We start from the raw sequence: 25,641 nt of genomic DNA, 5'->3' as shown, positions 1-25,641 counted from the left end.
GAGATTTGTCTCATACTCCAGACTTATCCTGTGATTACAAAATCCCTACCAGACTTCTTAGGAAGGATGGAGTCTGTTCCTGCTTCCAACTGTGACTGTGTCTTTAGCCAAGTGTAATCTGATGAATACAAACTAAGAGTTCTGTCCTGGGTTAACCCTCATTCTTGTCTGTAAAAGGCTTTCAGATCCACTCAGAAAGGTGCAAAACAAATCTTGCATCTCTGGGCAGAGACATGGTGGTGGCAGAGAGCAAGGAACGGGGGAGGGATGTTGGCCCATCTCCTGAGAGCCACTGATTGCCACTCCTCACTGTGGAAGAGCTTCTGCAGCCCTGCGCATTGGCAGGCTCTCAGGGCTGGGCTGGGTTTAGGAATTAACTTGAAGTGTTAATTTTGTAAATATCTAGACAGGGTTGATCCTCCACAAGAGGAGAGTTGATCACACAGAAAGACCTAAAAGCCATAGAGAGCTACAACAGTGTTTCCCAACCGCAAGCCCCCTTCATTTCTACTACACAACACGACCTCTGTGGATCAGTAGCTCTTTCCTTTGCTCAGCAACCAAACAGCCCATTCCCTGTTTGTTTCAACTTTGCAGGGGATCACCAACGGGGAGCTGAGATACTAGAGTTTTCCATGGAAATGAAAGTTAAGAAGGGCACCAGGGAGGCCATTGGCACACAGGTGAGCATCAAGCCCCCTGATCCCCACCTTCCATAGCATCCTCTTCCCAAGGACCATTGCAGTCAGGTTCTCCCTATGTCCCTGTGCCCTATGGACACATTTTGTTTTAGGAATATTCTCCTCCTTATTCACATTAGGGCACCAGTAAGAGGAGCATACAGTATTATATCTCTCGCAAATATTTTTATTTTAAAAATGCTGAAGAAAGCCCTAAGCCAAAGAAAATTAGAATTTACTTGTGCGATTTCAGACAACAGTCAGAAGTTGGAGAGGATTTTTGTCAGGGTGTGGCCCTGAGGAATGACAGACCCTTTGCAAAGTCCCTGTCATCTCAGAATCCATTTATTCAACCTAAATGTTTTCTTCCAATGCTTTCATGTATGATGTTAGGGATCTGTGAGTTCATTGACTTCACTGCGGTTTGGGGCCGGCTGCACAGCCGTTCCCTGGGGCCCATGACCAATGACCACTAAACCCCTGGGCCATTGTTTCCATTGAGGTTTTTGCTTCAGAGTTCTCTTTTCCTCGTGGCCAAAGCTTCAAGTCCTGTGGACAGTCATAAAATGGTGCCCTGACCACCTTTTATTTACATTTGGTGGTTTTGACCACATATGTGCACTCATATACCATAAGAATGGTATTATTTTTACATGTAGAAACATGTTAGAGTGAGGAAAAGCAGCACCACAGTGTTGCCAGTGAGGGTACACCTGCTTTGATTGGCTTGAGCTGTGCCTTTGTTTTTAAGATCACATTTGATGCGGGATAGAAATATATAAGTTGGTTTGTATGCTTTACTGAACAAGCCCAGAAATAAGTTATAAACATCCTTGTGACATTTCTTTCTTTTTTTTTTTTTGAGACAAGGTCTCCTTCTGTCACCCGGGCTGGAGTGCAGTGGCTCAAACATGGCTTACTGCAGCCTCGACCTCCTGGGATGGGATCTCATCATGTTACCCAGCCTGGTCTCCAGTTCCTGAGCTCCTCCCACTTTGGCCTCCCAAAGTGCTGGGATTATAGGCATAAGCCACCGCACCCACCCATGACATTTCTTAAAGTAGTTGTTATGTGTGACTGGTAACCATTTTTTCAAGAGTTAAACATCTGAGCTATCTAAATTTCACTGCAAAGTATGAAAAGCAAATTAAGTAATCATGACACAATCACTCAAATCAGAAGAATGAGGCGTGCAGTAGATTTTTTTTTTTAAACGGGTGTGGGTAGGGAAACATCAAACCTGATGGTCAAAATTCAGTCAAAATTTCCAGCAACTGGAAGTTTTTAGGAGATCAGTGATACCCCATGCAGATGATTGGTCGGTATGATTATCTTTATGGTACAATCAAATTTAATATGTATTTGGTTGCCAACTGTTTGCTGGGTAGGACAGAGTGAGTATGGAAGTCTGGGGTGTGGGAAGGGCATTCTAAGTATGTGTTCTGGGTGTGTCCTTGAAGCAGACAGTTTTTCTCAACTTTCTGTCTATGAAGCCTGGTTAGTTGGACAGCTGCTGAGGGGTTGAACCAAAGGGTATGACAGTCAATATGTTTCATCCATGAGACCTAATTTCAATGAATGTTTCAGTGGTATAAGAAGCCATATTCTATGCCAGCTCTCCTCTGCTCAGAAGAAAACAGAGCTATTGGTAGTTTATTTCCCATGAAGAAAAAGTTTTGATTCCACCCTGAATGTACCTTTGTTTGTAGAGCTGTTTCCTGTTTTCTCTTATCAAAATATTTCAACTGTAGCTTAACAAACTGAGAGGGTATAGGAGCTTCTGTCCCAACCAAGTCAGATGAGCGTGCTTAATCACAGCTTTAAAGCACATCCACTATGTTAGCAAATAGAACACTTTTTTTAAAAAAAGGGAAAAATATTTTTATTCCATTGAGTATCTTTGATTGGAAAAAAATGCACATGGAATGAATAGCAAGGATGAAGCAAAGTTAATATAGCTCTATTATGTAACAACCAAAACAGTTGCCATGTAACATTTCTATATTTCCTTTTATAAATAACATACATGGTGTTTTTTCTTTGAATATGCATTTATACCTGAGTCCAGCAGCAGCCAAGCCTTAAAGCCCTAAGACAGATCATTGAGTTCTGCCCTTTTAAAGAGATTTTACATATCTCTGCTCAGTGCCATTATGTGTTGATTTCATAGTTTAACACTTACAGAGTGTGTTTATTTCTCTAATTCCCATTTAGTGTCTGTGTGCATGTATTTCTCTATTTCCTATTTCTTCACTATGTTGGGAGCTCAGGGTGGATAGTTTACTTTTACCCTCACGGACCACCTGTACATGTGAAATCAAATTCTGAGAAAATATATCCTAGCTCCCCCAAAGGAACATATGAAAATGTTTTATTATGAAAGCTGAATATATTCCAGTTTTCTGGCAAATATAGCTTTGTGGGCTCGAAAGTTGGGGACTTTTTTCCTCTTGTTTCTTTCTATAGAGCAGTCAATAGTATTGAACAAGAAAAAGCTGCATGACTTTTAGACCGGAGGAGTGAGGACATCACTTAGAGGAGGTAAGAGAGTTCATCATGTGTTCTACATTGAGCTGACGGCGATGTACCTAGTGCATCCAATTAACTAATCTTTAATTTTTGTACCAGGCACACAGCCAACATGTCCAGTTAACCACGATAAATGATTTAAAAGAACTTTGTAAAAATGCTGAATATAATTTGCTATCACCAAATATAGGAATCTCTGAAGCCAACTGCCTTGCTCATATGAAATGCAATGACAAGATCCAAATTGTGAGAAAAGGAATCCAACTTGGTTGGAATAGGAAAGAAACAAAAACAAAGAATCTCTGGCCCAGAGTCATTTCTGTTTGGAAAAATGTCTGAAGATTAAACTTAGGCCCTGAGTGCACCTAACAGTGCAATCTGCAGGCTGCCAATGCAGCCGTGGAACTAAATCCAGCAGCTCAAGGTGAGAGAAAATTAAGTGGATAGAGTCTACCTCCTGAAGATACTCTTCTTATCAGAGCTTCCTGAGACCTTCCAGACTGATGAGTTCCAAATTACATACAGCCATAGGAAAATAAATACTTGGCCAACTGTAGACATTGAATTTACTTATCTGCAGCCTATTTCTAGCTTCAGAACATTTCTACTTCTACCGTATAATCCACCACAGCCCAGGAGTTTAAGAATTAAAGTATCTTCATGTAGTTTATTTTTTGAAACAAAAATTACCACTAAGAAAATATTTTTTAAAAACACTCTCCAATTATACATAGTGTACATGTGTATGTGTTAAATACATAACATATATTTTACTCTCACATAGAGGTTAAAATCAAGTCAATGCCCTGGCCTACTCCCTATGTGGAAAGTTCAGAGAGAAGGGTCTGAACATGGCTTTTTCCTAAGTTTGTTAAATTTTTTGGAACATGTTTCGCAGGATGTTACTTAGGGCTCCAATTGACTGGACAAAATAATCATTACACATACAGAAAAGAAATTACTAATTTCTTTAATATAAAAATGCATCTTACAAATCAATAAGAAAAGATAACTCTCTAGGAAAATAGGCAAAGGAATATCCAGGCAGTTCAGGAAAAGGAACAAAAAGCAGGAAATCAACATATGAAAACATAATCCACCTTGCTTGTAGTTTAAAAATTCAAATTCAAATGATGATGAGATAGAAATTTTCACTTCCAATTGGCACAGATTTTTTTTTTTTTTTTAAAGACAGAGTCTCCCTCAGTCACCCAGGCTGGAACCTCTCTCTCTCAGGTTCAAGCAATTCTCCTGCCTCAGCCTCCTGAGTAACTGCGACTATAGGCATCCCTGACCATGCCCAGCTAATTTTTATATATTTTTAGTAGAGACAGGGTTTCACCATGTTGGCCAGGCTGGAGCTCCTGACCTCAGGTGATCTGCCCACCTGGGCCTCCCAAAGTGCTTGGGTTACAGGTGTGAGCCACTGTACCCAGCCAGATTTTTAAGGGATAAAACCAGGATAAGATATGAGAAAACAGTCATTTTCATACATTGTTCATAAGTGTATTAATTGATATAATGTTTTGTGTTGGCAATCTTGCAATGCTTACTAAAATTGAACCCCACATTTTACTTCTACTAATGTAACCTATAGAAAACATTTCCCTAAGTACACAAAGACAAATGTACATGAATGATGTGCATAGTTCCTAATAGCTAAACACTGGAAACAAACCTCTGAAAAGAATTTGGTAGATCTATATGTACTTACACAGAAAGGGTTCCAAGATACAGCAACACGTAAAAAGAGCAAGTTATAAAAATGATTTAGAAAATGATTCAATTTTGTTACATGCAGAGGAAAAAAAATCTAGTGTCATATATACTAAAATATAAATACTAGCTATTTCTGGGGGGTGGCATTTTGGAGTATCTTCCGTTTCTATCTCATGTATTTCTGTAATATTTGGTCATATACTAAGGGTAAAATAAAAACAATTTAAAAAATAACAGTATGAACATCACTTACATAGCTTTCTTGCCAACCCCTAGAAATAGCTAGATTAGATTCAGGATCATGTTAAATCTGAAGCTAAACATGAGGAAACAACAATCAGATAAATCCAGATTGTGTGAGATGCTACAAGATAACTAACCTGGACTCCTAAAATGTGTCGATGTTATGAAAAATGAAAAGAGTCATGGGTTCTAGATTATGAACAACTAAAGAGACCTGACAATTAAACACAATATGTGATGTCTGACTGGATTCTAAATTTACACACATATGGAAAAAACATTATAAAGGACCTTCATGGAACACAACTGCATGGGTGAATCTACATGACAGAATTAGTATTCCTAGGATCACATTTTGGGAAATGCTGGGATAGAAAATGTCCCTTTAACTGAAGTTTATTGTGCCCCTTCATGCTAGATGTTTCTATATATTTTTTTTTCTTATTTAATCCTGGTAATTTAGAGAAGAACAAGATGATTTTCTATCAAACTTAAACTCTAATTATTACTCTGATTGTTGAGAAATGCCAATATATTCATTTCTAGAATATCTTTCCTGGTTTATAGATTTTTCAATGAGTGCTTAGATATGAATTGTAATTTATTATCAAGTTGGGGAATCGGGGAATTTCTGAGCTGTAGGGGATCTTATAGGAATTGTGGGATCAACCCTTACCATTTTACAGATGAGCAAAGGAACTCCGATGGGCTATGTGACTTACACACATTCAATTAGGAGAACTGGCTTTGGAAACCTAGCCTCCAAATTCAGTACTCTCACCATAAAACTATTATGATTTACTTAACCCTTGCTGAATGCCAGCAGTGGACAAGGCATCATAACGGCCTGCCCTAACACACCCTTCTGCCGGAAAGGGGCTCAACACTTGAGGAGGAACTGCATGACCATCTTCAGGGAGCAAGAGTATCCAACTCCCCGCACTTCTAGTCATGCAGGCAGTCTGCTGAGTCCACGTTGCACCAAGGCATGCCCTTTGCCTGACTTTTTTGTTACATAAGAAAGCACTAGGAGTTCGAGCCAACACTTTTTTTTCTTTAAAAAAAATATAAAAGACAAAGCAAACTGACTGCTTATGGAAGATGGATCACAAAAGAGTCCTAAGTCCTTTCCTTATCCTCCTAATAAACATTTCCCTCACAACATATTCCCAGTAGGCCTCAATCCATCTGGTAGAATGATGGAGGAGATTAAATCATTTGTTCTTTATAAAATGTGTGTAACACTTTCTCAACTACACTAAGACTCCAGATTTATACAACCCTCATTTTATATCTCCCTCTAAGAATAACCTCCTGATTTACAGAATTTAAAGAAGGCAACAGCCCTTCTCCCTAAAACAGTTTTCTTGACTGGCTTATACCCATTCTTCTTTTAGATGGAGTCTCTCTCTGTTGCCCAGGCTAGAGTGCAGTAGTGCGACCTCACTCACTGCAACTTCTCCCTCCCAGGCTCAAGCAATTCTCCTGCCTCGGCCTCCTGAGTAGCTGGGATTGCAGGCACATGCCACCACAGCTGGCTAATTTTTGTATTTTTAGTAGAGAGAGGATTTCACTATGTTGGCCAGGCTGGTCTTGAACTCCTGACCTCAGGTAATCGGTCTGCCTCGGCCTCCCAAAATGTTGTGATTACAGGCATGTGCCATCATGCCTGGCCTTATACCCACTCTTTCGGAGACCAATGGAATGCCCCCAAATGTTGACAGTGAAAGGGTGACTTCCCTTGTTGAGGGGGTAGGACAGGCACAGGGCTCTTGAGAGCACAGAGAGCCACATAGGTGACCAAGACCAAGGTTTGTAAAGGTAAGTTCAAGTCTAAATACCTGGAAGAGCACATACAACCTCAAATCTGGAGACAGCCAATATTGCAGTTGAGAATCAAGGGTTTGGAATTGAATGGAAATGGGTTGGCTGCACAGACAGGTCAGGGCCAGGCAAGACTCTCTTGGAAAATAGCCCCAGATTCTAGCGGACATGTGTGGTTTGCCATGTGTGGCTGGCAGGATCTTGTGTCTTGAATTGGCTGACGTGGCCAGGATCAGGTGGGACCAGAAGAGCCACTGCATGATCAGTGAACTACTGTTGAGATCGCCAGGGCCTGAGTTAGGGTCTGGAGTAAAAACTAGATCCCCACATCCAGGGGGGTCAGCAGGGTGTGAAGTCAAAGGTAAACCCATTGTTGATCTAATAATCAAATTTGACAAATCAAAAGAGGAGTAAGAATCCAAGCATGAAGCCACGGAGAGCAGGCAGCCCAGGCAGCCAACCTTAGAAGTGTGTAGTGCAGGGCTGGGGTGGAGAGGGGTTGGGAGGATCCCAGGCCCAAAGAGTAGATGGTACGGCCACTTTTCATTGTGTTCCTGCTGTTCCGATGGGGACGTATCTGTGTCATTAAAATACCACTGGACATTTGTTTACTCTGTTTCTTTGCAATTAACTGAGAGTATGAAGTAGAGAGGAGAATTTTGCTTATGGGGAGAGTATGTTTGTGTTGATAGGAAGCCCTATGGGAGCTCTTCAGAATTTCAAACATGCAGGCATTTTTCTATGCCGGGCAGGAAGAAGCTGGGAATATGGCTGAAAGGACTGCTCCTTGATTAGCCATACTGAGTTCTCCAGCTGACTAGTTGGAGATCCATGGATCAGATCACGTGCTTGCAATTTGGAGAGGGTATGTAAAGTTCCTACACTCAAGTCTTAACAGCTCAGCTCAGACAGACACATTTATGCCTAAGCCCCAAGGAAGGGAACCAGGAAGCCCGAGTAGTAGGGAAGGCTATGTTCCCAGCAGGAAAGCCTGAGAACATAGAGTGCCAACAGCACAGGGGAGAAAGGGAGAGTGAACCCCAAGGGTGCTCCCAGCCCTACTCAGTGAAAAGGGTAGATGGTGGGGTCTAGCTCACAGGATGCCAGTGTGCCCACCTGTACCCCAGCCTCAACCGCAATACTCAGTTTTGTCTGTGTCACATAATGGGTTTTCTGTAACTTTCATTCGGCTTTAGATCATTTGAAAATGACCACCCTGTACCAGCAATGCCAAATGCCATCCCCGTCTTAGCTCTGAGTTGGTTGCCATGTCAGACCCTCTCCTCAAAGGATTTACAATCGCTCTGGAAAGCCCAGTTTTATGCAATGGCAAAAAGGAGAGAACAATATAGGATGGGCCTTAACTGAATGATAAGTGATATGTTACAGGCTGCAAGTGACTCACAGTTACCAGAAAAAAAGAGATCCATTGGTTGTGGGGGGTGGGAAGATATGTCAAAAAGGAAAGAAATTTCTACCAAAAAAAAAAAAAGTGGAACTTGAGCTGAGCCTTAAAGGAGGAGAAGATTTGAAGAAATGGGGAGGGCATCCCAAGCTTTGGGAACAGCATGAACAAAGGTATAGAGACAGGAATACTTAAGGCCAGTTTAGGAAACAGTAAATTAAAAAACATATGGATGATTGACAGCATTTTCCATTTTTAAAATGACTTATTCAGACTGTATCCTGAGCAAGAACAATTTCCTGTGGTTTATAAATAGGCCCCAGTCATTTTAGTAGAACTGTAACACTGGTGATCGTTCGTGAAATGTTCCATGGAGACTTAGTTTTCCAAGGGCCAGGAGAAAATGTATAAATGCATAAGAAATGGTCCAGAACATGAAACACCATCAGTAAAACCTAATACAAGGTTGATGCAGAAACTTTCTCTTCCTAACCAGGTACTTGTCTCCTTCTCCCTTCTTCCTTCCTAGATTTGTTCCAGATTTACTATGCAAAATGCCTAAGGTTTTTTAAAGAACTAGAATAGAAATTGGGAGATAAAGAAATAGGCACAAGAGATGATGTCATTTGTTTAAGCTCACAGGGAAGGCAGTGCCAAGGTTACAATTCAGGATGCCCATCTCAAGTTCCCTTTAACTGATGATCTTGAACACAGAATTCTACCCGCCTCCATAACCTAAGAAGCCATCAGCATTGTACAGAATTCTAATTCCCTCAGTTCCTATGATGAGAACCTTCTCACCAGTCTGGTATGTTTCATAGGTTCGGGATCCCACTTGCCTATACTTGAGAAACATTTCAAAGTTTTTGTGCATGTTATATGATGAACAAAAGAAAGAAAATACTTACATTGGTAGTTATGTAGTTAATTAGGTTAACCTAATTAACTTGTATTTTGTTTGCAATCAACATCATTCTCAACTTTCCTGTACAATACTGTTCTGTTTTTCAATCTGTTCTGATAGCATTTGCATCACAATATAGTGTTCATTTTGGCCTAAGAGAGATTATGAATGAACAAATCTATTTTATTTGTATTTTTCATTTGGGTTCCACTAACTATAGACTTAGGTCAAAAATGAGCCCATGATTATCCTAACTATTCTACCTCTAAGTCTTAATACAATTGGTAAAAGAGGGAGCCTAGACTTTGCTTACAGCTTTGAGTGATTGAAATTAAATTTCAGTAGCAGCAGAAGCAAGCTACCTTATTACAAAAACTTTCCTAGGAAAAATACCTAACAGTCAATCCTAGCTTATATCTGAAGAGATCACCATTCAGTATCTCCAAAACTATGAAATAACACTACTAACTAGTGATTTTACCTGTTTTGCAAGCATCTGGAGTTATATGTAAGCCTTTACCGAGATCCCAGCTCTCTAAATAAGAACGGATGTTAAGCATCACTCTCATCCTTGCAACGAAGTCATTTTATGGTGTCATAAAACCACCACCAACAGCATTTCTGGCTATTCCACAATCCTCCCAAGCACCTCAAAATTCTTAAAATACTGAAATTGAAAAGGAAACTCTACCCAATGTATCAAATGCAATAATAAATGTGTACAAAATGTCATTTAATAGGCAGAATTTGGACCCAAAGAATATTATTTTCATACGGTGTTTAAGATTTGCAGGGTTCCTTTTTAGTGACAAAGGTCATATTTGGTTCAGCCATGCCACATGTGTAAGTTTTACATTTCATGAGGATTTTCAGAGGAAGAGTGTGAAGGTATTCTTTTTGGACAGATTCTCTTTTATAGTGATATGATAGCAACATTGGATTATATATTAAACCACCAGTTAATTAGAAATTAGGTACACAGCCATAACCTAGGAAAGCATGTCCTATATATATTTTTTGGTTCTCAACATCCCAACATCTTTGTCTCAGGGTATAAAAGAACTAGAATAGAAATTGGGAGATTTTTACATTAGACATAACATTAGAGTTAAGTGCAATGTGTGCCCTATAGTCCCAGCTACTAGAAAAGACTGAGGTAGGAGTATCACTTGAGGCCAGGAGTTAGTTCAAGTCCAGCCTGGACAACCCAGTGAGACCTGATCTCTGGAAAAAAAAAAAAAAAAAAAGGAAATCAAGTTCTTTTCATTTTGAAACAACAACAACAAAAAAAAAACGAAAAGAAAAATCCTAAATGAATGCACATATGCAAAGACAAAACAAAAAATACCACTTTTCTGAGATGTGGAAGTTTAGATAGCTTCTGTGCAGCCCTCAAGAAGTATTTTTTACTCAAGAAGTAAGATTCAACAGCCTTTCTGAATTTTAGCATTACGTATCTGTGAAGAGTGGCAACAGACACAGGTGATCAGGAAATACACCTTTCGCTTCTCTAGTATGGCCTCTTTAGGCCTTCCCAAACTGCTAGCCCTCTCAGCACGATTTCCGCTGAATGTGAAACGCAAACGACTTGGGAGGAGTGGGAAAGGAAAGTGTTGTGGCAAATTTAGTTTTGGAAATGTGAGATGCTACGTCTACCTCTTGGTTGATGTATGAAGCACAATAGCATATTAAAGTACCTGAAGGCCTAACTTGGTTATCTTAGCATTTTCCAAGCTGAGCTGACCACAAAACCCCATCCCCAGCTAGGCTGGGCATGAGTATTCCATGGGTTACTTTGGGAAAATACTGTCTGTGAAAGAGCATGGGCTTTTGATCAGACACAGGGTACTCAACGCTTTCTTCACCACTTAAGAGCTTTGAGGCTTTGGGCAAGTTACTTACCTCCTCTGAACCCTAGTTCCCTCATCTGAATTCTCTGGGAAATAACATCTATTACACATGATCTTTTGAAAACATAGTATCTACTTCATAAATGTTTATCCTCTTCTTTTTTTTTTTTTTTTTTTACAACCCATGGTAGGAGAAACCTTTTTGTGTCTCCACATGAATTCCAAGAACCTCTCAAATATGATCACTTTCTGTCTCCAGTCTCATCTCCCGGTAACACGGAGAAGTGTTAATACTATTTTAGATTCAGACTTCCCAAAATGTAACCTTACTAGCTGTGTGCCTTATGACCTGAGAAAATTCCTACCCTCTGTGTGCCTCAGAGTCCGCACCGGTAAAATGCAGGATAATAATGGCACCTACATCGTGGGGTTGTGAAGATTAAAGATTAACATTGAAGAAGCATTCAGAATAACACCTGGCATAAGGTAGGTGATCAATAACCTCAATGAAGTTACTAGTATTCTTCTAATCACATATTATGCACCAATCATACTCGACTCCTTGCTTCCCAAAGATGCCTGACGTTTTCACGTGTCCATGTCTTTGCTCTTGCTGGCCTCTTCATTTGGAATAACCTTCTTCCACGTTTTCTACTTGGTGAAATCCTAACCACCCTCCAAGGCCCATCCTGAATGCTAATTTCTCTATGCAGCCTTTCCAGATTTCCTCTAACCAGGTGTCTTCCCCCTTAAAAGAATCCCCTCTAGGCCTTGTGACTCTTTCTTGACTCTTACCATGTTCTGCTTTGTATCTAATGAGTTTTATGCTCCTGGAGGAGCCAGTGGTATTTATATACCTTCCCCACACCCCAGCACCCAGCAGTGTGATCCAGCAGGAACAATGTCAGCCTGGGAACCAGGAAGCCTGGGCTCTGGACCCAGGTCAACCACTCTGCAACTTGGGGAAGTCACTTCATAGGAGCCTTGGTTTCCTCTTATTTAAACCAGTGAGTTGGAATAGATCAGCTCTAAAACCACTTCCATCTCTAACCTGTGAAAGTTTAATATATACTCCTTGAGCAGCCATATACATGCCTGTGGAATTTTGAGCGACTGGAAGGAACAAGGTTTGAGCCCAGAAATAACTTTTCAGAAACCCTTGATTGCTCTGCTTGTGAAAGCAGAAGACTGAAATAACCCAAATAAAGTGTGGCATATGATGGAATACTATGCAGCTCTAATTTAAAAAAGGAAGCATATCATGTGCTGATAAGGAAAGATCTCAAGGGTGTATTAAGAAAGAACAAGGAACAGATTGGTATTTGTAGTATGCTGTCTGTTGTGTTAAAAAAAAAAAAGGAAAGAAATGGCCAGGTGCGGTGGCTCACACCTGTAATCCCAGCACTTTGGGAGGTGGAGGCAGGCAGATCACTTGAGATCAGGAGTTTGAGACCAGCTTGGCTAACAAGGTGAAACCCCGTCTCTACTAAAAATACAAACATTAGGCTGGGCGTGGTGGCTTACACCTGTAATCCCAGCACTTTGGGAGGCCCAGGCGGGCGGATCACGAGGTCAGGAGTTCAAGACCAGCCTGGCCAACATGGCAATACCCCGTCTCTACTAAAAGGCGTGGTAGTGCGTGCCTGTAGTCCCAGCTACTTAGGAGGCTGAGGCAGGAGAATCGCTTGAACCCAGGATTCGGAGGTTGCAGTGAGCTGATATTGTGCCATTGCACTCCAGTCACTCTGGTGAAAAGAGCAAGATTCCATCTCAAAAGAAAAAAAAAAATACAAACATTAGCTGGGCATGGTGGCATGTGCCTGTAGTCCCAGCTCCTCTGGGATCAAGTAGCTGGGGCTGAGGCAGGAGAATTGCTTGAGCCTGGGAGGCAGAGGTTGCAGTGAGCCAAGATTACTCCAGCTTGGGCGACAGAGCGAGACTCCATCTCAAAAAAAAAAAAGAGAAATAACAGGAATATATATTTGATTTTCTTTATATATATATACCTAAAGAAACACTAGGCAGGCACCCTGGAAGAGAAGTACATAAGAATATTTAAAACACATTTACTTAGGGGGAATGGGGTTAGGTTGTGAGATGGATGGTGACGGGGCGAGAGTGAGACATTCAATTCATTCCTTTTAATATCATTTACATTTCTAAATAATAAGTACTGCCTATATAAAGAAAAAAGCTAAAATTAAAAGAGAAATCTCTGATTGCAACAATGAGTATTTTTAACAAAACAGATGTTTATCTTTCTTGTTTCTTTTCTCCTTCCAGAGGGGCTAGGGAAGAACTAAGGAATGATTTGCTAATTTTTTGATGTAATTTTGTACTGGCTATGAATTCCTGTAACAAACTTGTCATTGGAAAAGTGAGACTTGGGCACTTCAGGTATCACTGGAGTTTTCTTCTCAAGCCAGCTACATTGATCTCCAGTTCATGCTACTTGACTCAGATGGCTCAGAAACTAGAGGCTTCCATCCATCTGGGATGTAGCTGGTGATCATGTGAAAGGCCAGGGTGGCAGTAGCAGTACCTCTATTCTCTCTGGAGCATCTAGGAGAATTCAGTTCGGGAGGAGGCAAGTGGAACCCAGTAAATTATCAAATTAACAGAGGAACAACTCGAGAAGGCTCTGATTCCTCTCTTAAGTATGGCTAAAGATGGTAGGGCCTGCACTCCAATAGCTAAGAGATAATTCATAGAATGCTTCCAGATAACTTTCCTAGGCTTCCCATAGAATCTACCACTCAGACAGCATAAGTCTTTCTACCAAATTGGTAAAATTCCAGGTTCTTCTCAAATTCAGTTAACCTGCACCACAAGAAACTTAGGACCTACAAATATTTTTATTCCTTCTGTGGTGTCCCATCACAATTTGAAATTCAGTGTATGATTTTTTCAGCCTGCTTTGGTCCAAGGTCCTCTTTGGAGAGAATCCTGAAGGTGTAAATGACTTGCAGCTGAACCAGGCCCCTACTTCACGGGTATGTACTGCATTAAACCCCACACCCCTGCTTGGCCTCGCCTGGGAAAGCTTCAGAAGAGCTCTTCAAAGCAGACCTCATCAAAACAAACACCTACCTCTACCCCCATCTCCTGTGCTCTTCAGAAAACAAACAACAATACTTCTCTGTTCACCAAACAGAAGGAGAATTTTCTGTTTAAAGTATTTTTTTCTTATTCCCTATTGGCAGCACTTACTAAGGAACGGATGACTTTCAAGTTGAGTGAACTCTGTTTGAAACATAAGCACATAAGAATCCAGGTGCTTAAAACTTTTTCAAACTTAGAGACATCCTTACAACCTTCATATAAAAAACATATTTTTAATGTTTTATTAAAACCTCTGTCGGTTTAAAGGAAAGGATCTCTTTGACCACAGATTTTGAGTAACTACATTTACAATGAAAGCTAGTAAGCAAAATGTCTAAGATGCTATTTTCCTTTCAAACTTTTGGAAACAGCCTTGGTGTTAGATGGACCTGGGTTTGATTTCTGTTTTCCTTACTTCCTAGCTGTAAGATCTCAAGCAGCTGACCCAACCTCTCTGTGCCTCAATTTCTTCATTGGTAAAATGTGGATAAGAATAGTACATAGTAGCCAGGCATGGTGGCTCATGCCTGTAATCCCAGCATTTTGGGAGGCTGAGGTGGGTGAATCATTTGAGGTCAGGAGTTCAAGACCAGCCTGGCCAACATGGCAAAACCCCAACTCTACTAAAAATACAAAAAAGTTAGCTGGGCATGGTGGCGCACACCTGTAGTCCCAGCTACTTGGGAGGCTGAGGCAGGAGAACTGTTTGAACCCGGGAGGCAGAGTTGCAGTAAGCCGAGATCGCATCACTGCACTCCAGCCTGGGCAACAGAGCAAAACTTAAAAAAAAAAAAAAAAAAAGAATAGTACATTGTACATATAGTTATGAGGATTAAATGAATGCATGAAACTCCTTAGCAAAGTGTCTATGTATACATATATGTAGTAAAAATAACGTTCAAACAATAAAAAATTACTATACTTTATTAGCTAAAATTTAGCAAATGTTTCTTCATTTTTATGAAAGTCTCCAATTTCAGACTTAAATAAAAAGGCCTTTCATTAAAATCAAACTCTTGCTTATGCCAACTCATGAGTAAAAGAAAGAACCCAAGGGAAGAAATCAGCCTGTAATCCATGAGAAGTGAGCAAGGAAAGAATTTCATGCTTCCATGACAAATGTTCAGATAGTCTTAATGTTTTTTATGATCTCTAGTCATCCTCTGAGAGTGAGATGTCTCACTTATGCCATGTATCTATACCCACACAGCATTTGAGGGTATTGGATGGGAAATGAGATTACCCCAATATCACAAGTATGGTTTAGGGGGCAAAGTGGCCAGAATCTAAGGACTCAATCCAGACAGAAGAGTTTCTCCTCAAATAAGCTACGTGGTAAACCTCTCTGTCTGACCGCTGTGGGGAAGTGATTTTTTTCTCTCTGTTTCTTACCCATAAGCCTATGGATTTCTGCAGTTTCTTGAATGAATTCTAGGTATGAACCTAACCCACTTCTGGAATTTTTTTTTTTTTTTTTCCCAGACAGAGTTTTGCTCTTGTTGCCCAGGCTGGAGTGCAATGGCATGATTTTGGCTTACTCAACCTCCACCTCCTGGGTTCAAGCAATTCTCCTGCCTCAGCCTCCTGAGTAGCTGGGATTACAGGCATGCACCACCATGCCCGGCTAATTTTGTATTTTTAGTAGAGATGGGTTTTCACCATGTTGGTCAGGCTGGTCTCGAACTCCTGACCTCAGGTGATCCACCCACTTTGGCCTCCCAAAGTGCTGGGCTTACAGGGGTGAGCCATCGTGCCTGGCCTGGAATTCTTTATGTAGGCCAGCAAATGATGTCAAATGTGGGGTAGGGGAGAAGCTGGTGAGTTATCTTGAGGCAATGGCACTCTGTCATTATCAAGGATTTATTTGGACTTCCAAAAGAATACCACCAGGCATGAAAATATTAGCCATGCCTACCTTCTATTTATTTAAAAAAAGCATCTTGACTTGCCACTCACAGATACCAAGGCCATTGTGATGGGGGCACTATGGGAAGCCTGGAGGTTGAAAACTTGACCTCGTTTTGGAGTGCTTACTTTGTGGCATATTCCAAATTCTAGTTGCCTTTCTTCAGTTTTCTTGAGTCTAAAGCATTAAGGATGCCAATTACTAAAGACCTCATTGACAAAGTCTAGAACAACATTGAGTAAATGGAATAGAATGTGAGGCACATATGTAATTTAAATTTCTTTAGAGACAAGTGCAATGGTGTGCACCTGTAGTCCCAGCTACTTGGAAGGCTGAGGTGGGAGGATCATCGCTTGAGCCCACTAGTTCAAGTCTAGTCTTGGCAACATAGTGAGACTAGTTTCAACAAAATTTTTTTTTCCTAATAGCCACATTAGAAAAAGAATGGTAAAATAATTTTAAAAGTAGATTTTATGTAACCCCTTAAATAAAATACAAAAAGATTAATTGCAACATATCAATATTTTTTGAGTTGAGATATGTTGCATTTTTTTTTTTTAACTAAGCTTCTGGAATCTGGAGTGTATGTAGATTTCATAAAATGTACAGTTAAAACATGCAGATTTAAATAACCAAATTGTTCCAAACATACTTAAAAGTTTCTCAGTAACTGAAGCAATAATAAATTTTTAAATCTTAATTTTAATTAAAATCAAGTAAAATGAAAAATTCAGTTGCTCTGTCACTCTAGCCACATTTTAACTGCTGAACAGCAACATGTGGCTATGGGAAATAACTGGTGGAGGCCGGGCATAGTGGCTCATGCCTGTCATCCTAGCACTTTGGGAGGCCGAGGCGGGTGGATCACCTGAGGTCAGGAGTTTGAGACCAGCCTGGCCAACATGGTGAACCCCCATCTCTACTAAAAATACAAAAAATTAGCTGGGCATGGTGGTGGGCATCTGTAGTCTCAGCTACTTGGGAGGCTGAGGCAGGAGAACTGCTTGAACCTGGGAGGCAGAGGTTGCAGTGAGCCGAGATAGCACCATTGCACTCCAGCCTAAGCAACGAGAGCTAAACTCCGTCTCAAAAAAAAAAAAAAAAGAAAAGAAAATACCTGGTGGCTACTGTATTGGACAGTGTAGGTTGAGATGATGAGGAAAAACTGCACATTGTCACATGGAGAGTCATCACACTCTGAGATTTTTCCCTTCATTCTTAGATGCTACTTGCCAAAGGGAGATTTCAAAAACTTTTTTTTTTTGTTAATTTCTAGTTTGGCTCCAACAGTAAAGGCTCAGAATCCTTCTTATATTTCTGTGGTGGGATAATTAACATCAAGCTCCCTGAAAGCATGCAGGTGGAATAGTTCACCTGAGAAATGAATAGTAATAAATCCTTTCTCAAGAGGCACATAAAAGAAAATCTTAAAGAACATGTAGTAGCCCATTTACCTGATATGACTAGTGCTTCATTGGTCATTGATAAATGATGTTAAATGAGAAACTAATAAAAAATAATTTTTATTTTTGAATTAAATTTCTTAAAAGAGTGAGGTGATAGGCATATAACATAAAATTAACCATTTTAAAGCAAACATTTCAGTGGCATTTCAAGTGTACTATGTTGTGCAACCATCACCTCTAGATCTAAAACATTTTCATTACCTCAAAAGAAAAGCCATATTGGCCAGGCGCAGTGGCTCATGCCTGTAATCCCAGCACTTTGGGAGGCCGAGGTGGGCTGATCACTTGAGGTCACGGTTGAGACCAGCCTGGCCAACATGTGAAACCCTGTCTCTACTAAAGATACAAAAATTAGCGGGGCATGGTGGCACATGCCTGTAATCCCAACTGCTCGAATCTCTTGATTCATGAGGGGTAGCATGAGAATCTCTTGAATCTGAGAGGTGAAGTTTGCAGTGAGCCAAGATTGTGCTACTGCACTGCAGCCTGGGCAACAGTGCAAGACTCTGTCTCAAAAAAAAAAAAATCCATCAAGCAGTAGACCCCATTCCCCCACTCCCCACCCATCCTAGCTCCTGGCAGCCACAATCTGCTTTCTATCTCTAAGGATTTACCTATTCTGGATAAATAAAATCATATGTGACCTTTCGTATCAGACTTCTTTCATTTAGCATAATGTTTTCAAGGTTTACCCACACTGTAACATGTATCAGTACTTCATTCCCTTTTGTGGCTGAATAATGTTCCATTGTATAGCTGTACCACATTTTCATTATCTATTCATCAGGTGATGGACATTTGGGTTGTTTCCACCTTTTCGCTATTGTGAATAGTCTCCTATGAACATTAATGTACAGGTATTTATTTGAGTATCTGTTTTCCATTCTTTTGGGCATATACCTAGAAATGGAACTGCTGGGTCACATGGTAATTCTATGTTCTTCTTTTTGACAGACTGCTAAACTCTTCTACAGCAGCTGCACATTTTACATTCCCACCAACAATATACAAGGCTCTCAATTTCTCCACATTTTCACCAACACTTGCTATTTTCCATCTTTTAAATAAAATTAAAGCCATCCTAGTGAATGTGACGTGGTATCTCAAAGTGGTTTGGATTTGCATTTTTTCTAATGACTAAAAATGTTGAGCATTTGCTGTGCAGAAGAGCTAAACAGACAACCTACAGAATGGAAGAAACTATTTGCAATCTATGCATCTGACAAAGGTCTAAAATCCAGCGTCTATCAGGAACTTAAACAAATTTACAAGAAAATAAGATAATATTTGATAAAGCCCATTAAAAAGTAGGAAAAGGACATGAACAGACACTTTTCAAAAGAAGACATACATGTGGCCAACAAGCATATAAAAAAAAAGCTCAATATCACTGATCATTAGAGAAGTGCAAATCAAAACCACAATGAGATACCATCTCACACCAGTCAGAATGGCTATTATTAATCAGTCAAAAAATAACAGGTGTTGGAGAGACTGCAGAGAAAGAGGAACACTTTTACACTGTTGGTGGGAGTGTAAATTAGTTCAATCACTGTGGAAAGTAGTGTGGTGATTCCTCAAAGAGCTAAAACCAGAGTGACCATTCAACCCAGCAATCTCATCACTGAGTATATAACCAAAGAAATATAAATCATTCTATCTTAAAGACACATGCACATGTATGCTCACTGAAGCACTATTAATAACAGCCAAGACATGGAATCAACCTAAATGTCCATCAGTGGTAGACTGGATAAAGAAAATGTAGTACATATATACCATGGAATACCATGCAGCCACGTAAGAACAAGATTATGTCCTTTGCAGAAACATGGATTGAGCTGGAGTCTGTTATCCTTAGCAAAGTGATACAGGAACAGAAAACCAAATAGCGCATGTACTCACTTATAAGCAGGAGGTAAATGATTACAACACACAGACACAAAGAGGGGAACAATAGATACTGGGGCCTTCTTTAGGGTGAAGGTTGGGAGGAGGGAAGAGAATCAGAAAAAAATGACTATTGAGTACTAGGTTTAGTACCTGGGTGATGAAATAATCTGTATAACAAACCCCTGTGGCACAAGTTTACCTGTGTGCAAACCTACACATATACCCCAAACCGAAAATAAAAGTTTTTTAAAAAAAAACCAACAGAATTTTCTGAATGGTTAAAAAAAGTAACATATGCACAACATAAAACTTACCATTTTAACCATTTTAATACAGTTTAGTGGCGTTATGTACATGCACGTCGTTGTGATACCATCACCACCATCTATCTCTAGAACTTTCTTCATCTTGCAAAATAGTTATGTTTAATAATTAATATGCAATGCCCAGGTATACAGCTCTGATATGCCACCTCCTAAGATATCTCTGGCACTTAACTAGCTGTGAGAACTTGGGCAACTCATTTGGCCATTCGGTCATCCACAGAATGGGGTTAATATTTACCCCACAGAACTGGCAAAAGGACAAAATAAGATAATATTTGATAAAGCATTTCAAAAACTGGAAAACATTTTATGGTTGATATTATTATTATTAACATAGAAAATGTGAAGATCTTTTATAGAAAGCTGACACCATTTATTGTGATCATTTTATAAATAGTATTGTTATACATTTAGATTACCATCTATTCAGATTTATTACACATATCTTTTACTTTTTGGTTGATTGATTGTATCCCCTACTAGAATGGAAGATCCATGAAAGCAATGATTTTTTAAAATTATTTTACCCATTGCTCTATTTCAGAGCTGAGAAGAATATAAGGCATATCCATCTCTTGGATAATGAAAGAATTACTTTATACAAGAGTAAATATGTTATTAGTGGTTAAAGAATATTCATTCATGATAATGATAGTTTACATATAAGTCTTTAGGTTTTCCCAGTGCAAAATTAATACATGTGAATTCCCAAATGAAATATATTTTAAATATGAGTAAATTTCCCAGACTAGTTCAGCGCTAAAAGAAAGCAAGTTTAGGAGTAAATAGGAATTTTTAAAATATATGCAAGTTTTCAAAATATGTTCTGATTTTAAAGTTTTGGGCTATTATCAGTACAATAAAAGATGGGTTTTAATTGGGTTAATATAATATAAAAAAAGGAAATACTTAGAATATCATTCTCTTTTCTAAATAAAACAGGTTGTAGTAGACAATACTGTTTATCAATATCTTTTTATTTTATTTCATTTCATTTTTTGAGACAGAGTCTCACTCTGTCACCCATGTTGGAATGCAGTGGCGCGATCTCGGCTCACTGCAACCTCCACCTCCCAGGTTCAAGCGATTCTCCTGCCTCAGCCTCCAGAGTACCTGGGACTATAGATGCGTCCCACCATGCCCGGCTAATTTTTGTATTTTTAGTAGAGATGGGGTTCTGCCATGTGGGCCAGGCTGGTCTTGAACTCCTGACCTCAGGTGATCCACCCACCTCAGCCTCCCAAAGTGCTGGGATTACAGGCATGAGCCACTGTGCCCAGCCTTCCCCTACGTTTTGAATGGAAAGTTAAAATGATAATTTATATCTGCAAAAATTTTGTAATAAAGTATTTGGATGGGAGATAAAGCCATATGCAATCACATGGTTTTAAAAACGGAGAGCAGTATGTTACAAACATGCTATTGCAGACTTCTAGGTTCCTTTAAATCAACCCCGATTCTAATATGAGAAGAAACTTAACAAAGCCGCTTCTGAGATACGTGGGAATAATCCTTCCGAACTGTTATCACTGACTAAGGCTTTTTATCTTTTTCAGATTTTGCCTTCCATAAAGATGTCTTCTCCAATAATTTTTCCAGTTGTGCTATCTTTTCTTTGAATTGTTACTTCTTTTTGGTCGTTGGTATACTGAGTTCTGCGGGGTGATTTTTTGCACCTAAGGGTAAGAATTCAAAATTGTGAGGCAGGTATTTATAGTAGAACTCTGAATCCTCGTCTTTCACATTTTTGGAATAATTACTGAGGCTTTACTAGAGTACCTTGCTAAGGTGTGTGTGGCTTTTTTTTTTTTTTTTAAGGAAATTAAAAAACAACATAAGTGGGAGTGGAATGGGGTAAGGGAGGTGAATCATCCATCAAATAAAAATTTATTTAAGTACCGTTGTCTGTGATAAAGGAATTATTTAAGAGTCATCGTTTCAGAATAACACTGGAAGAATTAGTTTAAATGCATGCACTTCCCAATATTGTTACTGTTTTCTTTGGTATCTCACTAACATTGTAGGTGGGGAGGTGCTGGGGTCTATGGTAAAAAATAAATAAGTGCTTTATTTTTTGCTTTCTAGTGGATTTCCCTTATTACCTAATGAGGGCAGCAGCTTACAAGTTGATTCTGTTCAATTCAACAAATGTTTTTTTAGTATCTCCTAAGCGCCTGCTATATGTACAGAGTGAAGAAAGAACGAACCCTACCCTTAGAGAGTTTACCGTGTGGCTGTGTTGATTCACCTTCTGAGAAAAAATGTTATTTGCTTTCCTCAATTTTTTTCCTATCTATCAAAAGTAAACGTAGGTTCAAACATTCAAACCTATGAAGGCCTAAAACGAAGAATCACCTTCAGTTTGCTGTGTAAATTTCATTAAGTTTTATTTTAAAATATTCATTTAAAAATACAAACATATAAACTCATCAGACCAGGTTCTAGTGATCTGAGATAGAAGCATGGTCCAAACTACTTGATTGCCTTTTATTTTTGTTTTGTTTTAATCCAGGTGATCAGGTCTTTATGGGGAAAATCCCTGGTGTTTTTTCAAACAGGAAGGGCCCTCCTCCCTCTGAATGCCCGCAGTGCCGCCTTGTGCACCTTACAGAACAAGGAGAAAGTCAGTTTCTTCAAACTGTTTTCTAAAGAGCGTTTCCATTCGGGTTCCTGGTGATTCCACCATCTTTTCTTCACAATAGTGACGGTTCTGGAATTTCTACACAGTTTGAGGGGCTGACGGGGTAGACCAGGTGACTGGGAAGGGGCATGGCACATGACAAAAATTCGAGGAAACGTCCAGTTTCTTTTTCAAGGAATGCGCACAGGGGAAAACGCAAGTCCCCACGCCATCACGGGCCCTCCGCCGCGGCCGGACGACCCCACTCTCGGGAATGACTGGGCAGGGCACCTGGCCTCAGGTTCGAGCGGAGCCTGCGCTGAGAGGCAGGAGTTGGGTGGATGAACCACTTGTAGGGTCTGCTCCCAGCTACCCAAAGCGAAAGGGTGGGCGAAAAAGCATTTGCAAAAGAAGAATACGTTAACCTCGCCAAGGAACGACCCCCACCCACCCTCCAGCGCCCAAGGTTTCCCACGAAGAGGTCGCCGTCGCCCTTCTCTTCTCCAAGCCGGGCAGAACCTGTAAGGCATCACCACCTGCATCTCAAACCAACTAAGCAAGTGACGCTCCAAAGCCTCCCTAAACACCCTCTCTCCCCCGCATTCCAAACGCAACATCAAGGGCGAAAAGAGGCTGCATAAGTCACGTAGAAAATTAGACCGCCTCTTTCCATGGCGATAATCGAATTAGCCTCAAATTAAACGTGAAATTGGCCCTCTCCGGCTGTGGGGACAAAGCCCCTATTGTCCTGCTCGGGTAGCGGCAGCAGCAGTGCCCACCCCGCCCCGGCCAGCCTTGTCCCCGCCGCTGGGAGGATGAAGTCCGGGATGGGCCCTGGAAAAGCCTCGGCTGGAGAGGACGAGAACGCGCCCGAGGCTCGGCTCCCTGGCCGAGCGAGCGCCGGGTGGGCAGCTGCGGGGCTCGGGGCAGCAGGAGAGGGCTGGCGAAGCCGAGGGAGCGGGCGGGAGGGGGGAGGGAGGAGGGAGGCAGGAGTGCGGAGGGCGGAGGGCGTGCGGGAGGGAGTCCGCGAGTGCGCGTGTGTGTGTGTGCGCGCGCGCCCGCCCCGCGCGCTCCTCTCCCCGCCCCTCGCCCCCTCCCTGCGAGCGCCCTCCTCTCCTCCTTCCCCCGCCCCCCGCGCTCCCGCCCAGCCCCCGGAATCAGTGCAGCTGTTGCCGTGCAGGCTGCGGATTCCTCCAGTCCCTCCCTCGGCCGCCTCTCCTCCCGGAGCTAGCGCGCAGCCCTGCGCAGCAGCGCCCACTGGTCCCGTCCTGTGAGCCCCGGCCCCAGCCGCGGACAGACCCGCGGAGTCGCCTCCCGGCCCACCCGCCCGGCCGCCGAGGAGCGGGAGGAGGACGGGACCCCGGCGCCCCCACCCCATCCCCGGGAGGTAGGTAGGGGGCCCGAGGTAGGGAGATGCCAACTCACTGGGGCTGCCTCCCGGGCAGGCTCCGCGGCGTTGGACTGGCGGGAGGAGGGGCGCGGGCCCAGGGCCGGAGAACGCGGCTGCCCGCCTGCCCTGCGCCCGGGGAGCCGCGTGGGGGCAGGGAGGCTGCAGAGCCCGGGCGGGGGCGGCGCGGGGAGCCCGGGTCGCGGGTGCTCATTGGTACTCGGGTGATGCGGGACGAGGGGCGGCAGGCTCTGCGGTGAGGCGGCCGCAGATCCGCCGTGCGCACCGCTGCCGCCCGGCCCCGGCCCCGGCCCCAGCCCCGGCGATTCCTCCTCACTGCCTCCGCCGTCGCCTCCCTGCAGCCGGGCGCGGCGGCCCCTGGCGCGGAGGTGGGTGCGGAGCGGGCAGCAGGAGGGTCTATTTTCTGGTGCCCTCCCTGTGGCCCCGCGGGTGGGGAGCGGGGGCGGCTGTGACAGGGCCGGGCTCTGCGCGTAGCGGTGCAGGGGATGCGGCCAGGCGTGGTCCCGGCTGCGCCGCGCTGCAGCTGAGCTGGAGGCGGCGGCCCCGCGCCCCCACCCCCGCCCAGTCCCAGCGCTCGCTACCCTTCTGCGCCCGCCCCCCCGCCCTTTCTGCCGTCCCCACTCTCCCAGGGCTGGGCGTGAGCCGCCTCCGGGCGCCGAGCCGCCGCTGCGCCCGCCCTTCAGCTCCAGCCACCCTCTCTTCAACAGGTTTGTCTCAGCGCGGGGACCCTCCGGGCCTGCCTTGGGTAGGTGGGCTGGAAGCCCCTCTCGTCATCACCCCCCACACCACGCCCACGGCCCTCTTTTAGGGGGCGCCTTCTCTTTGTTTTTGTGATAGGAAGGGTGCCAACTGCTGCCATCAGATGGGGAGGGGGTGGGGATCAGAACGCAAACCTCTGTCCATTATTTTTCCAACCCAAAGCCAGGCCAGATAGTGAGGACGGGGTGCGTGTGGGGGTGCTTTGGCGGAGGAGAAAATTGAATTCGGTGGGGTTTATTTGGGAGGGGATGTGCTTTTTTGGCAAGATGGATGGCTCACGGTGCCCTCGCCGTGATGCAGCACAATGCAGCAGTATCGCAGCTTCCTTGGTTCTCGCTGGCGGGGCTTGGCGGCCGCTCGGCGCCTGCGGCCCCCGCCCGGCCCCACCCAGGCCCGGGGCTGCCCTTGGCCGAGGCCTGAAGCTGCCACTACGTTGTCCTGCAGCTTCTGCTGGATGTGGCGTCAGGAGGACCAGGTCACCTAGGTGTGAGCAGGGGAGAGTCTTCTCTTTTGGGATCATCCCTCCTGCACCTCTCGTTGGGCTGCGCTCGTTCGGAGGGGCCCCCTGCAGCACCAATGCAGGCAGAGGGGAGCCGGCCTGCGGATGCGGATCGGAATCTGATCTGCGACCAGGGGACCTGAGCCATAGGGAGGGGCTGCAGGAAGGACGGGGCCCAGTGGTGTGCGGAGGCAATGGTGCAGTCAGTGTGGGGAGTCGCAGCGTTATTCTGTGGATCATCCATAATGTATAACCACAACCCAGCTATGCATTAATTTCTTTCTACATGAAAAGTTGGTGTTTATTAATTGGACCTTCGCAACTGTGACATTACAGTACCTCTTCTGTCTTTGGTTAATACCAAGCATGCATTTTTTCTATAGGAAACCATTTTATAAATGAAATGATTAATGTGTTTTAGTTTTTATGTCACTAAGACATTTATAAGTATGTTAAAATTCAGTAGGTTGTTTTAAAAGGAATGTATATGTTTTTTAATGGATAGTAA

The 25,641-nt window shown here is 42.6% G+C and overlaps 2 protein-coding genes and 1 long non-coding RNA gene across 10 annotated transcripts in view; 2 read left to right on the top strand and 1 right to left on the bottom strand.

Moving 5' to 3' along the window:
- The first annotated feature begins 404 nt into the window (after window positions 1–404).
- LOC102116901 (uncharacterized) lies at window positions 405–14,249 on the top strand. 2 transcript variants are annotated; one of them, XR_010580451.1, is made up of 4 exons: window positions 405–683; window positions 3,147–3,221; window positions 11,536–11,640; window positions 14,066–14,249. It is a non-coding gene; the product is annotated as an uncharacterized lncRNA (long non-coding RNA). The 2 variants fall into 2 exon arrangements; XR_001484514.4 differs by lacking the exons at window positions 11,536–11,640; window positions 14,066–14,249 and adding an exon at window positions 3,309–5,411.
- Window positions 14,250–22,208: 7,959 nt separating this feature from the next.
- Window positions 22,209–25,641, bottom strand: part of LOC135966731 (uncharacterized) — a 68,259-nt gene continuing 64,826 nt past the window's right edge. The window contains exons 5-8 of the mRNA XM_065526553.1: window positions 25,166–25,290; window positions 24,914–25,084; window positions 23,893–24,452; window positions 22,209–22,986 (exon numbers count right to left, since the gene is read on the bottom strand). Coding sequence (XP_065382625.1) covers window positions 22,659–22,986; window positions 23,893–24,452; window positions 24,914–25,084; window positions 25,166–25,290 — 1,184 coding nt within the window. The 3' untranslated portion in view covers window positions 22,209–22,658. The remainder of the gene's footprint in view (window positions 22,987–23,892; window positions 24,453–24,913; window positions 25,085–25,165; window positions 25,291–25,641) is intronic.
- SPTBN1 (spectrin beta, non-erythrocytic 1) overlaps window positions 23,255–25,641 on the top strand; it is a 214,887-nt gene continuing 212,500 nt past the window's right edge. For 3 of the 7 annotated variants that reach the window (XR_012422380.1, XM_045369324.2, XM_065527084.1), the window contains exon 1: window positions 23,663–23,854. The gene's annotated coding sequence lies outside the window, so the exon portion shown is untranslated. Of the gene's footprint in view, window positions 23,372–23,662; window positions 23,855–24,549; window positions 24,621–25,641 lie in introns of those variants that run through there. The other 4 variants (XM_045369325.3, XM_065527086.2, XM_065527088.1 and 1 more) reach the window with 3 other exon arrangements.

The sequence above is a fragment of the Macaca fascicularis genome, chromosome 13, assembly GCF_037993035.2.
Source record: "Macaca fascicularis isolate 582-1 chromosome 13, T2T-MFA8v1.1".
Classification (NCBI taxonomy): Eukaryota; Metazoa; Chordata; class Mammalia; order Primates; family Cercopithecidae; genus Macaca; species Macaca fascicularis.
Note: the sequence above shows the minus strand (reverse complement) of the source record. Positions and strands in the feature narration are given on the sequence as shown.